General features: G+C 34.9%; 1 protein-coding gene across 3 annotated transcripts; it reads right to left on the bottom strand.

The window, feature by feature from the left end:
- Positions 1–420: 420 nt before the first annotated feature.
- LOC122006542 (polyadenylate-binding protein 2-like) lies at positions 421–14115 on the bottom strand. Of its 3 annotated transcripts, XM_042562087.1 has the most exons (6): positions 13893–14115; positions 13718–13823; positions 13243–13313; positions 1038–1229; positions 805–935; positions 454–716 (listed from the first exon to the last, which is right to left on the bottom strand). In XM_042562087.1, exons 1-6 carry the CDS (start codon positions 14064–14066, stop codon positions 671–673), a joined length of 720 nt encoding a protein of 239 aa, XP_042418021.1. In that variant the 5' UTR covers positions 14067–14115; the 3' UTR covers positions 454–670. The 3 variants fall into 3 exon arrangements, with proteins under 3 accessions (XP_042418020.1, XP_042418022.1, XP_042418021.1); XM_042562086.1 differs by having other exon boundaries at positions 421–716; positions 13718–14115; XM_042562088.1 differs by lacking the exons at positions 13243–13313; positions 13718–13823; positions 13893–14115 and adding an exon at positions 3577–4071 and having other exon boundaries at positions 421–716.
- Positions 14116–15885: the final 1770 nt, after the last annotated feature.

Genomic DNA, 15885 nt, shown 5'->3' on the forward strand with positions numbered 1-15885 from the left:
AAAACTCCAGAAAGAGAGTGTTAGCATACCACTCTTGATCTATCCAAACAAAATGTAGAGGCTACTGAGGAAGTCGTTGATTTTGTTGCTGATTCTGTTCAGCAGGTAAGAACTCGTGTTTGTTTTGCTAGGGTTTCAATCCAGCGCACGGGAAAAAGTTGGCACACGGTGCACAGGAACAAACAGTCGGCAGATGAAAAAAAAGGGGATTTTAAAAGGGACATTTAAGTAATTCTAGTTCTTCAAGGTAAATTCCCTATCCAAATCAGATGGGTTTTGGTCTAATTTACTTTTGCACTATTTCATAGAATTAGAATTCAATTCTTGAGCGATTCCATATCAAAATTTTATACCAAAGAATGGAATTGAATTCCAATTCCAATTCTTAGTCTTTCCAAACAGGGTGTAAAGTAACCGTTCTTTAAATAAGGTAAAAAAATATGAAGATCTGAATTTCCAATAACATGGGGTAGAATAGAACTTAAGATTTGGAGTAGTTGCAGTTAGGAATACAAATTAAGGGACAGCCAAATAGCACATTCAACCTATGGTGCTTACAATTGCACACACATTTCGTCCTTAATAATTTAATAACGTTGCAGTTGTCTTGAGAATGAATCAGTAGAAAATGCAGCCACAGTGATGAAGCAATATCGATAATGCTATGCTCTTAGAATGGACGGTAACGCATTGGCCTTCTATACCTGGGCGTCTTCCTGCAAAAGATTAAGAAAACAACGCAAAGATCCTGTCATACAAAGATTGCACATTGCACATCCGCTAGTCCAAGGACAATTTACCAACCCGTAGGGATAGGGCAGGGGGAAATATGGTGGTGGCATGTAAGGCCTCCTCGTGGAATATCCCATATAGGGATTGAATCGTCGTGGGCGAAACTGCTTCATCCCGGGGACGTTAGTCCGTTTAGCAGCCACCTGCAGAACACAGACACAAGCAAAACTGATGTATATTGTTTCAACAGACGAAAAACATCGTATGTAATGCTGCATGACATGGATATGTTTACATCGCCTTACTTTTATTTGACGACCATGCAACTCCGATTCATTCAGTTGGAGAGCTTCTTGAACAGCCTCAGTTTCCAAAAATTCAACATAAGCAAAACCCTTTGGCTGACCAAATTTGTCTGTCAAAATAGTGACCCTGTTGACTGTTCCACATGACTGGAAATGCTGCTGGACTTCTTCAGGCGTACAAACATAATCCACCTGCATTTTCAATTCAAAAGTACAATAAATTCAAGAGTTTTCAATGAATATTTACAAAATGCTGCTACCAGCTGAATCCGGAGAATAATAATCACTAGTATTTCAACAGAACTTTCATCAGGTAGATTTGTGAGGTAAGGTAGCCTCAAGATTAGCAGATACTCCCATAGCAATATTTCTATGGAAAAAAAAAGGACAATTGCAACCTTATTGGCTTCTGAATAGGGATGACAATTTCACCCAAATCCGATGGGTAATCCAACATCTGACCCGAATGGAGGAGGATATGGAGGAAAGTTTTATACCCAATTATAGTAAATGGTATTCGGATATGGGTATGGAGGCGGATGTGGTAAAATCCTACTCATACCCTACCCGATACCCGATACCCGATATATATATAAATAGCTCGCTTTCCGTCTTAGAAAAAAAAGACTTAGTTTGTCTCTTTATCCGGTTATCAATACGTATCTCATCTTCTTTTCCACGGAAAATATTCACCCGATCAAAGGAGTGCGAGACGAGGAAGAGCTGACAAATACATTGAAATAATTTTTTTAAAAAAAAAACGAGAATGGTAGTAGGATGATGGGTAGAATATGGATATCCGAAACTCTGATGGGTATGGAGATGGGTATGAAAGTTAAATATCCAATGGGTATGGGAATGTGCACAGGTATAGATATAATAAATGAGGATGGGTACGGAGGATATGAAATCCTACCCAAATCCTATCAATTGTCATCCCTACTTCTGAAACTATAAAATAAGAGTAATAAGTAATGCCATCTGGTTAAAATGCATTAGTAACATAATAAAAAAGTTTAACTTTGATGACAAGAAACTGGCTGTCTGCAATTTAGCATATTTATAAAAGCATTGTCTCCACTAATTATATTGGTTAACAAGAAGAGGTTGTGTCTCAACTAAGGGGGTCAACTATATGAATCCTATCCCTTCATGGCGTGTCTATATGTGACTACATTTCTAGCATACATGGTTTTCTAAATCACTTATACTGATATGTAGATACCACATTTAATATTCACCATTTAACATGGAATATCTTAAATATGCTACTTCACAGGTAAATATTGATGACGATACCCCTAATAGGACAAAGAGTAAGTAATTGAAGCCGATAGAAAGATGGTTGTGCTATCTTCATGTCTTCATGTGCCCCTTATCTTACGACCAGCAGTCTATGGACTAGAACGTTTGACAACTGCTAAGATAAAATATGTGATTACTAGAAAAATAAAACTTGAATAAGGTGCAGACCCAATAAATGATAAAATGAAAAAAATAACCAATCTGAAAAGATAAAAAAACAAGAAAACTGCTATCCAGGAGTAATAAGCGCAAGTGGTGCAAGTCCAATCAATGATGATAGGAGAAAAACTAAATTAATTTGGTACGAAGTGTTCAAAGATGGCAAATAAATTCTAGACAAGTCGAAGTAATTAAGAAAAATAAATAAATAAAACTCTAGCTGATAATTAAAAATGATTTAGGAGATTTGAATCACTAGTGAAATAATCTAGCATATGTATGTTCAATGAAGGGATACAATTCCTCACTAGGTGCCTTACCTTCTCATGCAAAGGGCCACTGCGCAAGGGCAAATACACCCCCTCCCCTTGATTTACTCCCTTCCATAGAGTGTAGGGCCGCCCTAGAAGGGTCACTAAGGCGACAACTTCACCTTTTACTCCAATGAAGGGATACAACTGATATAATTGACTGCCAAAAGTATACTAACCCAGCTTCATGAAGATGATTTACAAATTTTATCAATTCAATTTGTCCAAACAAAATTTGTTTATCACCTTTTAGTGTTTTTATATCTTAATCATTTCTCTAATTACACCTAATTGCTCCTAATAGTAACATTTTGTTTCTATAACCACACCACACTCTAACTTCTTGTATGTGTGGATGAATAAAAAGAGTGACGAGTAACATTGATTGCAGAACTGCAGTTTGCAAAGAAAGAACCATATTCCATGAATTCCAGCGAAATAAAAGTTCATTTAGTACATATCAGTTCCAAACAAAGAAAACTAGTTAGCTGATCATTATTATTAGACTCTCCTCACCCAGTTCAATCCTCTATCATTTTGTAAAAGTACATATTATGCAGATCTGTTTGGAGAGAAGGATGAATGAATCAATTTTCAGAAATTTAGTCAGCCAAAAAAAACAAGACATTTTCTGATTACATATCTACTTTAAGAATAAGTAGATGTTTTTTTCTTGCATAAAGGAATAGGTACATAGTATGTAGATGAAAACAATTGAAGGAGAAGTTTAAAAGGTCAAACGCAACAGATCAAGGACCTCTCACCATATTGCAATGCAATAAGAGACTTCAAGGAACTCCAAGAATCAGTTGGCTCCAGCATTTAAAGTTGCATATGCGTCATGAAGAAATAGATAAACAATGAGAAAGAATTTTTCACTCCACTTGCTTGGATTTGCCATTAACAGAAAGCTGTTGACTATCAAGCCTTTCCTTTAAGTTATCAGCATTAATGTCAAAGTTACCATCCAGTTTGCCATCTCCATGCCTTTCCTATCTTCTGCACATATAATTACTATTTTTTTTCTTTTTCACTTTGTTTTTTTTTTATTTCCCTTACCACTTTTTTACTATATTTTGTAACTTTCATTTTCTTCAACTCCCTCAGAATTTCCCCCAACTTTTTTAAGTACTCTTTTTCTCATTTCCATTTTCATCCCTTTCCATCAATCAATCAATACACAATCTTTTTTTCCAAGACTACAAGCTTAGTTAAACAAGAAGTTTCTGGAACCCAAAAATTGAGCATCAGACAACTCAATTCCAAAAACAGAATATCTGTACCTGCACATTGTTAGATGTAGAATTAAAAAGCATTAACCTGAATTGTCCAAAGGTGTATCAATAAATGTACCCAAGAACAGAAAAAAAGGAAAAACATGTAATTGATACTAGAATTCGTAGTTCATTCCAAACCCACTTTGTTGCAAATAATATAAAAAGAAACATGAATCATAGGGTAAAATTACAAATAAAACATAATAGATATAAAATTGCAGGAGTTAGCTGACAGTAACTATGGGGATAAAGTTTTTTTAGATTCTATAGTGATAATAGGCTAAAGATATTAGAGTAGATACAAAGGCTCAGATGAATGAATCTCCAACTTGAATGAAATTGACCATTATTGGAAAGAAAAAAATGTAGCTTGTATGAAATTTAGTATGATAGCCTTTCTTTGGTCTTTGTTACTGAGCTTCTAGAAGTTTTTAGAGAACTGATTCAACACTTCACTCAAATGAACTTCCTTGGAAATTTGTTTGAGAGAGAAATGAAAAGAAGAATACAATTTTCCAAGGAATAGCTACTGTTGGTACTTCAAGCAAGTGCATGCCCACTAAGATAACTACTTGAGCTCAATAACAAGGTCAACTAATTTTACTTGCAAAGACAAAAAGCCATTCTCAAACAAATTTTCTCTCAGGATGGAAGCAAAATGAACATGGATCACCAATCTGTTGTCATCATTTCTGATCAAAACAATAGGCATGAAGTGACCATAGTGAAGCATTATTTTATGAATCCAATTAATAAAAAGATAATCTCTTAACAATAAGAAAACAACCTAATTTCCCTCGCCAAGACATAAAGACATGTTTAAAAATGATTTCCATCTAAGGATTGAAGCAAAATAAACCCAAATTGTCCAGATCAAGATAGAGATGTGATGACCTCAGAACAGTCGATTAACCAAATCAATATAAAATATCCTAAAAATAAACAAATATTGGTTGCCTAAGTAAAGTAATATAATAAGTAATATACAACAACAACAACAACAACAACCAAGCCTTTTCCCACTAGGTGGGGTCGACTAATATAATAAGTAATATAAAAAGTAAAAAAAATAATTTGACCTGAAACTAAAGTCTACAGTCTAGCTTACTTTAGCAAAATTTGACATCATGTTTAGCTTGTTTGTGCTAACAATAGACACTTTACTTTTTATCTGCTTTTTTCTTGTCTTTCATATGCATGACTTTGCAACAATTCAATCAACCAGCAATTTGTATTCTATTTAAGTTGTTTAATTAAATACATCCAACATAACAATAAAGATCAATCTTTTAGAAAAGAATTTTCATTCCATGGAGGGATGGAAATAACTAAAATTTCCATTCCAATTGTTTCCTTGCAGGCAATGAAAGGCGAGGGACCCTTAAATTTTACAACTTTATTTTTTAAAATCAAAATATGTTAATCAAAATAGATTTGAAAAAAAAATCAAAATTTTAAGGTCGAATTTGAGCTCCATGGCACCAAACAGTAGTTTGTCTGTTCAAATTCGATAAAAGGATAATTGGGAAAAGCAGGAAAAGTTTTTATCTTTAGTCTTTCCCTTCCTCTCTATTTCCAGCAAAGGAAGCAGGTGAAAGATGCCACTGAGAAAATCTTTCTATCACCTTATTTCAATCCACAGTTCCTCCCCTCATAAGAAGCACAACATATAATAATTTCATTGACAATGGTGGCAGAAGCTTCTGAATGCAGATTGTGAAGCCACCTCCAACAGTGTGAAGCCATAGTTATCATTTTCCTTCTCAATCAATGTGATGAGGTGATATCAAAATTATATATATATCTTCGGTTATTGTTCTTCTCTTTGTTGTTCCTCCTTTCAAATCTCACCCCAAAACCCTAATTCAAATACTAGGCAAGTATGCACTTACTGGGTGTTTCTCCCTAGATGCTCACTCAAACAACTGCTTAGCAATATCTAGTGTTCTAAAATGTGCCCTAGGCGGCCGCCTAGGCGCTCAGCGGCCGGCACCCGCACCGGAAAGGTGCTAGGCATCTAACCTAGGCAGCCCAGCTACCTAGGCAGCGTTGGGCGTCGTCGCGGAAATTTAGGAATTTTTTATTTTATTTTTTTTTCAATTTAAAGTCCTAAATGGTTGAACTCTATTCGATCTCACCGTTTCGACTGTCGACCGCCTCTCGTCTCCTCCGGAAGAACTGTAAGTTTTTAAATTTATTTTATATTTTTAAGCAATTTTTTACACCTCCCGCGAAGCTTCTAGCGTTGCGGGACCCGCCTGGGGTCGCCGCTTCCGAGGAATAGTCCGACGACCCCAAACGTGTCTAGGAACATGCTCGGTGCCGCTCGCTGCCGCCACCGTGCCACGTCGCGCGTCGCATTCAGCACGCGATTTTTTGTTAATTTATTTATTATTTTTTAAATTTATATGTTATTTATTTAATTCAACAATTCCTCACTTAAATAAGGTAATTTAAATAGGCTTTTATACCCCCTAATTAAATTATCCCAATAAATTATATATAAAAAATATTTAAAATTAAAATATTTTAAAAAATAAATTTTATTAAGTTATTTATATTCTAATAATATTATATTTCAAATTTAAAAATTCTAATAAATATTATTAATTAATTTATATTCTGATATTTTATATTTAAATAAAAAAATTCTAACAAATCTTATTAATTCATATAAATCATATTTATATTCATAAATTTATATTTAAAATGTTAAAAAAATCTAATAAATTTTATCAATTATTTAATTCATATAAATTATATTTATATTCTGATAATATTTTTTTACTGATTTATATTAATATTTTTAACTGATTTATATACTATAAATTTATTCTTAAATCACTTTTCAGGTTATCACAATTACAATGGCGAACAATCCATTTTCGACGGCATCTGTCACTCAACTTGAATCCGGAATTCCTAAGAGAAAGTCAAATGACATTGGATGAGAATTTGGAATATTGATTGACTAAGAATCTCGATAAAATTAAATGCAAGTTGTATGAAAAAACGATATCGGGGGAGTGTATAAGATCAAGGAGCACATAACAAATATACCTAGAAATATATCTGGTTGTCGAAAAGTATCTTAAGAAGATAAAAATAAGTGCAAACAGACAATTTTAGAAGGGAGGAGCGGAAAAAAAAATAAAATAATGAAAGAACAAAGTTGCACAGCAGAGGTGACTATTTCTATAGACGAAGAAGAAGGTCCTGAAATTGAAGGGATAGATGGAATTAAAAAACCTCTTCTACTTAACCCCATGGATAGATATGGATCGGCAATTGCTCTAGAAAATGCAGGCTCTAGTGGGAGTAAAGTGTTTCGCCGAAAAAATATAAATGAGGCTCCTTTTAAAGAGAGAACTCAACAAGTTCAACAATATGTTGGGAGTGTTGGGGATCGTATGGCCGACTAGAAGAGGGGTTGAATAGACGTTACCCCCAATTTGATCGCTTCCTACAATTGTTAGTTTGCACAGCGAAAATACAAACTAATATGAAAGCTAAAGACAATAAGAGAAAGCAAACCACTAACATGTTTCCTTTAACGTGGTTCAGAGATTAGGGCTCCTACTCCACGGTTGTCTGTAAGGTGGACGATTCCTCAATCCTTCGGTGGATTAACCCCCGGCAAACTACGACAGCTCAAGCAACTCCTTGTCGGTTGAGAAACCTCACCACAACACCAACCAAGAACACCTGGACACAATGGAAACCTTGAGCACTTAGTGACTACTAATTAGGCTTTAACCAAGTCTAATTTTGTCAGCTTGGCCAGCCATCCCAACCTCTATTTTATAGAGCTTAGGAAGAAACAGTAAAACTGTTTTACCGTTACTAGTCGATTGGTCCTTGCACCAGTCGACTGGTCCTGGCCAACAGCTCTTTACCAGTCGACTGGTGTCAACACCAATTGACCGATCCCTGTCGTTCGGGCACAAAACCTCTACCAGTAGACTGGCACAACCCTAAACCTGGGGTTTCCCTTCCCGAATACATTTCTCTCGCACTCGGACCCTTACGACTCATTTAACTGTTCTTCACAGCTTTGACCTCTTTCCTTCAAGCCTACTTCCTTTGGCTCTAGTCCCTCGGATGCATTCAACCCCGCGACTCGTCCCCAATGTCATCCTTCGCGTATGCCTCGAAGTTGCTTCCCTTAGTCCTTGTCCTTGCTGCCTTGTCCACGGTCCCTCGGATGCTCCATTTTTCACTGGACCCGAAGCCATCAAGCTGAGTCGTATCTGTATCCTGTAAACCTGCACACTCATATACACATATCAAATACAAGGGTGAACCTAAATTAAACCCTTTGCCCAAACACCAAAACATATAGTCGCACGAACCATTGGGATTACTCCAACAGGGAGATGGGTTCATTCAATACTATTGATAATGATAGCTTCAAGCAACTAATATAGGCAGTGGGTCAATTTGTACCAGGATTCAAGCCTCCAACTCAATATCAACTTAGGGATCAACTATTGAAAGCCGAAGTTGAAAGAACAAAGCAATTGATAAAAAAACATGAAGAAGAATGGGAAAAGAATGGGTGCTCGATCATGACAGATGTATGAAGTGATAGAAAAAGAAGAAGCATCTTAAATATGTGTGTTAATTGCAAGCTGGTACTACATTTTTAGAATCTATGGAGTCTTCGGACAAGGCGCATATAGCTGAACTTATTTTTGAGTATGTTGACAAGTGTGTTAAACAAGTAGGAGCTCAGAATATTGTTCAGATTATAACAGACAATGCCACCAATAATATGACTGCAGCTAAATTGATGAGAGAAAAGCGACCTTAGATCTTTTGAAGTTCATGTGCAACTCACACCGTTAATCTCATGCTTGAAAGTATTGACAAACTTCCACGATATAAAAAGGTTATTGGGCAAGCCAAGTCTTTTACCATCTTCATTTATGCTCACCATAAAACTTTGTCATTGATGCAAAGTTTCACAAATAAGAGAGACATAGTCCAGCCAGGAGTTACCAGATTTGCATCGAATTTCCTCACATTGCAAAGTTTGATTAAAAAAAAATCTGGTTTAAGGACTATGTTTACAAGTGATATGTGGGAGAAATGTAAATAGTCAAAAACAAACAAAGGAAAATTGGCTTACTATAATGTGATGAGCATGAGTTTTTGGAATGGTGTGACACTTTGTTTGAAAATATTTGCACCTTTGGTAAGAGTTCTTCGATTGGTATGGAGATAGAAAGTCATCGATGGGGTTTCTATATGGGGAGCTTCTTCAACATAGTTATCAAAAGCGCTCGCTTCGCTCGCTTAAGCGCAAAGCGAAGCGAGGCGCAGCCCTTGCGCTTCCGAGAACTTGGAAGCGCAACAGGTTTAAGAAGCGCGCACGTCGCTGCGCTTCGCGCAGAAGCGAGCGAAGCACAGCTCTTCTGCGCGAAGCGCAACGACCCTAAAAGATTCCTTTTTTGTTTTAAATTTTATTTAAAGCCCTAATTAATCTCTTTAAACTTGTCTCTTCATCTCCCGCTGTTGTTCGTTGCGTCCGCCGCTGCTGCAACTAGACGGATTTGTCGTGGCTGCTTCTTCACGTGTCCTGCTTCTTCACGCGTCGCCTGCAGGTAAGGTTTCAATTTCTATTACTTAAATTCAATTTGAAGCATCCTGGCCATTCTGCGATCGCCTCCGGCAGTGTCGCGAGATGCCTTCGGCGGCGTCGGAGGCGTCGCGAGAGGGCCCCGACACCTCCAGCTGCGTCGCGGGAGGGACCGACGCCTCCAGCGGCGTCGCGGGAGTTCTCCGACGCCGAAGGCTTCCTGCGACGCCGCCCAAGGCTTCCCGCGACGCCTCCGGCGACGTCGGTGGCCTCCGGCAACGGCTCTGGCGCCGTCGCGGGCATCGCGATGGCATCGCCGTGGTCGTGTCTCGTGTGAAACAGTGAAAGGAGAAAAAGTTTGATTTTATTAAATCAAATTTAAATATATAAACAAAATTAAAAATATAAAAAAATTGATAAAGTTTATTAATTCATATAAATTTAATTTAAAGATATAAAAATAAATTAAAATTTTAAAAAACTTAATAAATTGCATTAATTTATATAAATCAGATTTAAATATATAAAAATTATTTAAAATAAACAAAAATCTAATAAATATTATTAATTCTAATTTCTAAATCAGATTTAATTATTTAATTTTAATTAAATGTATCAAAAATATTTTAAAAATCTAATAATCTTATTAATTTTAAACTAGATTTAATTATTTAAATTTTAAACATAATATTTTTAAAAAAATCTAATAAACTTTATTAATTATAAATCAGATTTAATTATTTAAACATATAAAAAATATATTTAAAATAAAAAATCTAATAAATTCTATTAATACATATAAATCAGATTTAAATATATAAAATATATAAAAAAAAATAAAAATCTAATAAATATTATTAGCACATATACATCAGATTTAATCATTTAAATATATAAAAAATATATGTAAAATAAAAAAAATCTAATAAATTTTATTAATACATATAAATCAGATTTAAATATATAAAAATATATATATTTAAAATTAAAAATTGTAATTAATTCGTATAAATCATATTTATATTTTGATATATTTTTACTGTTTTATATTGTTTTACTTATTGAATGTTTATTATTAATTGCAGCGCTCTTGACTCTTGATTCTTGAGTTAACCATGTCAAATATAACAATTTCATCCACTCGAAAAGATATTGCTTGGAATTATGCAATATGTTCAGATCCTAAAAATCCAAATGTTGTCAGTTGTATTTTTTGTGGTAAAATAACAAATAGTGGAATTTATCGACACAAGTTACATTTAGTTGGGGGCAATAGAAATGTGAAAGCTTGCCCGAAATGTCCTGAGCATGTTAAAGAAGAAATTAGAGAGTTTATGCAAAAAAAGAATAATTTGAAGAATCAAATGGATGAAATTCCTCATTCTGATGATGTTGATAATTTGGAAGATTTGGAAGAAGATGAAGAAGATGATCATCAAACTAAAGTGAAAGGGAAACGACCAATATCATATTCAAGCAACCATCCTACGACCCAAGGTAAAAAGTGTAAACAAACTGGGCCTATTAATCTTTATTTTATGAAAGATGTCGATGAAATTGTCAAACAAAGACGTGCAAAAAGCAAAGGACAATTTGATGAAAATAAAAAGAAGTTAAGAGATATTGCAGTTGAGAAATTTGCAAGATGGATATATAATGTTGGAATTCCCTTCAACGCTGTTAAATATGATTCTTTTGAGCCTTGTATTGAAGCTATTGGACAATTTGGATCTGGGATGAAACCTCCATCATATCATGAAGTGAGGGTTAAGTATTTGAAGGAGTTGGCAAATACGAACTCACTTCTCAAATCCCATGAAGAAAATCATGCTAAGTTTGGGTGCACAATCATGGCAGATGGATGGACAGATAAAAAGGGTAGGACTCTTATAAATTTTTTGGTGAATGGTCCCAAAGGAAGTGTATTTGTCCAATCAGTTGATGCTTCAGGCTATTCTCACACAGCAGACAAAATGTTTGAGTTGCTTTCTAAATTTGTGTATCGCAATGGAGAAAAAAATGTGGTTCAGATTGTAACAGATAATGCAAGCTGCAATGTCAGTGCAGGTAATATTTTAAATTTTTGTTAAATATTAGCCTGTTATTTCCAAGTTCCAATTAATAATTGAATTATATTTTTAATTTTTTTGAATAAATTTTTTTTTTTTAGGTCGTCTTTTGGAAAACTGATTTCCACACTTATACTGGACTCCCTGTGCAGCTCATTGTTTAGATTTGTTGCTTGAGGATATATTCAAAATTCCTCATCTCAAAAAATTGCATGAACGGGCATTGATGGTGAATGGTTATATTTACAACAGACCACAAGTATTGAGCATGATGAGAGAGTTTAGACAGAGAGACATGGTAAGAACCGCAAAGACACGTTTCGCAACCGCTTTTTTGACTTTAAAGCGGTTTCATGTACAACAAGCAAATCTGAGAAAGATGTTTACATCTGAAAAGTGGGCAAATAGTCGATTTTCCAAAGAGGTCGCAGGAAAATGTGTAGCAGAAGTGATATTGATGCCTTCTTTTTGGAAAAATATGGTTTTTGCATTAAAAGCTAGTGGTCCATTGGTAAAAGTATTACGGCTGGTAGACGGTGAAAAACGATCTCCCATGGGTTATATTTATGAGGCAATGGACAGGGCCAAAGAAGCTATCGCTGCGTCATTTAACAATAATGAAGAGAAATATGGTAGCATTTTTGAATTCATTGACAAAAGATGGAACATTTAACTGCATCGACCTTTGCACGCAGCCGGATATTTCTTGAATCTAGAGTGTTTTTACTCAAACCCTGATATAGAAAATGATACAGAAGTGATGGAGGGTTTGTACAAGTGCATATCTAGATTGGTGAGAGGTGAGGATTTACAAGATAAGATCACGAATCAATTGGAAAAATACAAGAAAGCAGAAGGACTTTTTGGTTTGCCAATAGCTATCCGACAAAGAACTTTAAAATCGCCAGGTAAATTTATAAATAATATATCGCGCAATAATCAATATCAATATTGGATGGTAATAAAGTTAATCTTATAATTTATATGTTTTTGTTTTTCAAGCTGATTGGTGGTCTTCTTATGGTGCATCAACGCCTGTTATAATATGTGAGTTATTATGTAAATTATTTTAATACCGAGGAATCCGCCTAGCAGCGCCTAGTCCCCGCCTAGGTGCTAGGTGCCGGTCTAGCGCCCGACTAGCGCCTAGCGAATTTTAAAACCTTAGCAATATCCATAGCTTGAGACAATTTAAAGGGCTGCCCCAATCCTGAGTTTTATGTCTACGCACTCACCAAAAGCAGTTTATAACCTATGTTGCTAGAATGCCAAAGAACATCACTAGATGATTGATGACACAAGCAGCCATCAAACGCACGATGAGCAAACAGTTACTGCCAATAAAGTGCTTTGAACAATAAACAATTGATTTGTCAAAGACAAATTGTGTTGGAAAAGATACCCAAATTGTATTGTAAAAGATAGTACAATGTTAAACATTATGTAGGATCAAAGAGTCACCCGAGTAAGTTCTAGATAAGTCTACAGAAGTATGAAACTTACATTACCAACGTATATTGATCGAGCATCAACCTCTTCTTTACTTGCCTGACTCACGGCTGCACCATCAGAGTCTGAATATAAGAGGGGAAATTATTATATTTATGCGCACAGGTAAGATAAACCTCATAAAAACAATTATAGATATATTTGCAAAGATCATGTAGATGAAGTAGATCGGCATGTTACAATAGATTCTATTCTGGTTGCTTAACCAATAAATTATACTATCATAAAATAGAAAGTTTGTAGCAGCAAATTCGCATCTTGGCATCTCATTGGGTGATTCTCAAGCACGAAGAATGCTATTCCTACTCTCACACCAAATTTTCTGATTACATAATTCCTATGAACAGGCCCAGCAAAAAAAAAAATCTAGGAAATTCATCAAGTCATGGATACAAACACTCCACGAGATCGGAAGAGAATTTTCGACATTTTCAATATTTGAAATGGACAAGGAGAGGGATTTGGTGACCTTGGGACGCGCCGCCCATCTCCTTCTCAACCTTGGCCTGCATCTCGCGGAGGGCAGCGGCCTCCTCCTCCATCTCCTTGAGCCGCTTCTTCATCTCGTCCAGATCCTGGAACAGGACGCCCGAAAGAGAATCAGGAACTAGGGATGGTGGAAAATAAACAAGAGCAGAGCCTACCTTGGTGTCCGCTTCTCCAGGATGGGACATGTCGACGTCGGCGTCCATGTCCGTCACGTCGGGAATATCACCGCCATAGACCTCGTGCTCTTCCTCGTCCATGACCGCCGGCTCCTCCTCTTGGTTTTGGCGAGAGGAGATCGAAACAGCGTATTCGCTTCGGCTGGTACGCATACGGACTATAAAGACATGAATCGACTCCCTCGCATAGGATCCAGGCGAAGCAACCAAATGACCAAATTACACTTTTTTATTTATGTAAATATTGAAAATTTAGTACATCAAATAATTAATGGTTAGTATTAGATAAAATCTTAGAATTTAAAATTTTATTTTTAAAACAATCAAATAGTTTTTATTATTTAATTTACTTGATAAAAAATATTACTGTACGATTATTTCTATTTTGATTTTGACTCTGAGCTCGAGCTCGAGCTCCGAGTTTGAAAGCTTGATTTTAATTCTAACTGGAACAGCCGAGCATAAGCTGAGCCGAGCTCAAACTCGAGTCAAACTTTATTAATCGTCGGTCTACTACTCTTAGTTAAAAAATTCATTATAAAAATTTCATCCATTAATTTATTAAAAAAAATTTAATATCAGTGTCTCAATTTTATTTTTCATTTGGTTGTAGGTTCTACTTAACTTTTGTAGAGTTACATTTGTCTATAATTTTTCTCTCATTTTTTTTAATCTGAATTTAATGATTTCATACTTAAATTTTTGAATCACTTTAGAATTAAAATTTAGAATTTTTAAAAATAAATATTACAAAAGCGTGATATTATTTATTTGTAGAATTAAGATTTTTAAATGAAAATTTCTTATTTTTGTCATGAAATTCTTTAAAAAAGAATATTTTCATTCTATACCGTGAATGATCATTAATAATGTTAAATAGAATATAATTTAATATCATATCAATTGGAGGCGAGGTCAATTTTTGGTAGCATGACGATCTTTAAAATTTACTGAGCAGCCACAAGCAATATCATATCTATGTGCCTCGCCCACCGACTCTAATAGCTTGATGATTTATCTATTTTATATTAGTCTTAAAAATAGATTAGTAGATTTAGTAGATATTAAGATAAATGAATTATCTTTTTACTATATATTTATGTAGTTAGTTGCCCCAAGATTATGATACAACAGCAAAGTATCCAATTTGTCATTTAGGTACTAGCAATTCGATGAATTTATAGAATTATTTTCTCTAAATAGGACGCGCAGTCAATAGATACTGGACTTTTTGTCCGCCCGTCATGAGTGCTTCTCAATTTAACTTGATGACCAATAGAAAAATTCTGTAGAATAAAATTGATCATCTCATGACTAGCTAGGGTTATCATATCTATGTAGTTAGGTAATATCTAATTTTTGTTTCATATTTTTGACATGATTATTCAAAACAATTATAACGGCAAAAAAAAAAAAATTTAAACTAATAAAAAAGTTTTTAAAATAATACTAATAAAAAGTATATCTAAAATATTTTAACATGTATTATTTTTTAAGTAATACTGAAATTATATATTATAAGATCTAGTTCGCTAAACATGCAGAAAACGTAGTGGAAAAAATGACTAAATCCTTTACAGAAGATTCATGCAAAGGAGAAACCTATATTCTAAGTTTGTTAAAGGAGAGTTATACCTTTGTGGCATAAACACAAACTCCCAACAGTAAGGATCTCAGTAAGATCACGCGTCCGTGTCTCTAACGGTATTCACACGAACAAGCCTTATGTCTGTCTCACTAACTCACGAAGTAGAGAAGAAAATCAATCAAAGATTTTAATAACAACCACAAGGATGATTTCAGCTAAACGTGGAAGAAGAGAGAAGACGAAGATGCACACATAAAAAATGAGATGAAAAAGGCCTTTTGTACTTCATCCAATGAATATACTTAATGAGCATTAACACTCCATTAAGATGAATCTTTTGGTATTCATTCAAGAATTCAAATCAATATTTGAATTCTTCATGAG

Source organism: Zingiber officinale, chromosome 7B (genome assembly GCF_018446385.1).
Source record: "Zingiber officinale cultivar Zhangliang chromosome 7B, Zo_v1.1, whole genome shotgun sequence".
Lineage (NCBI taxonomy): Eukaryota > Viridiplantae > Streptophyta > Magnoliopsida > Zingiberales > Zingiberaceae > Zingiber > Zingiber officinale.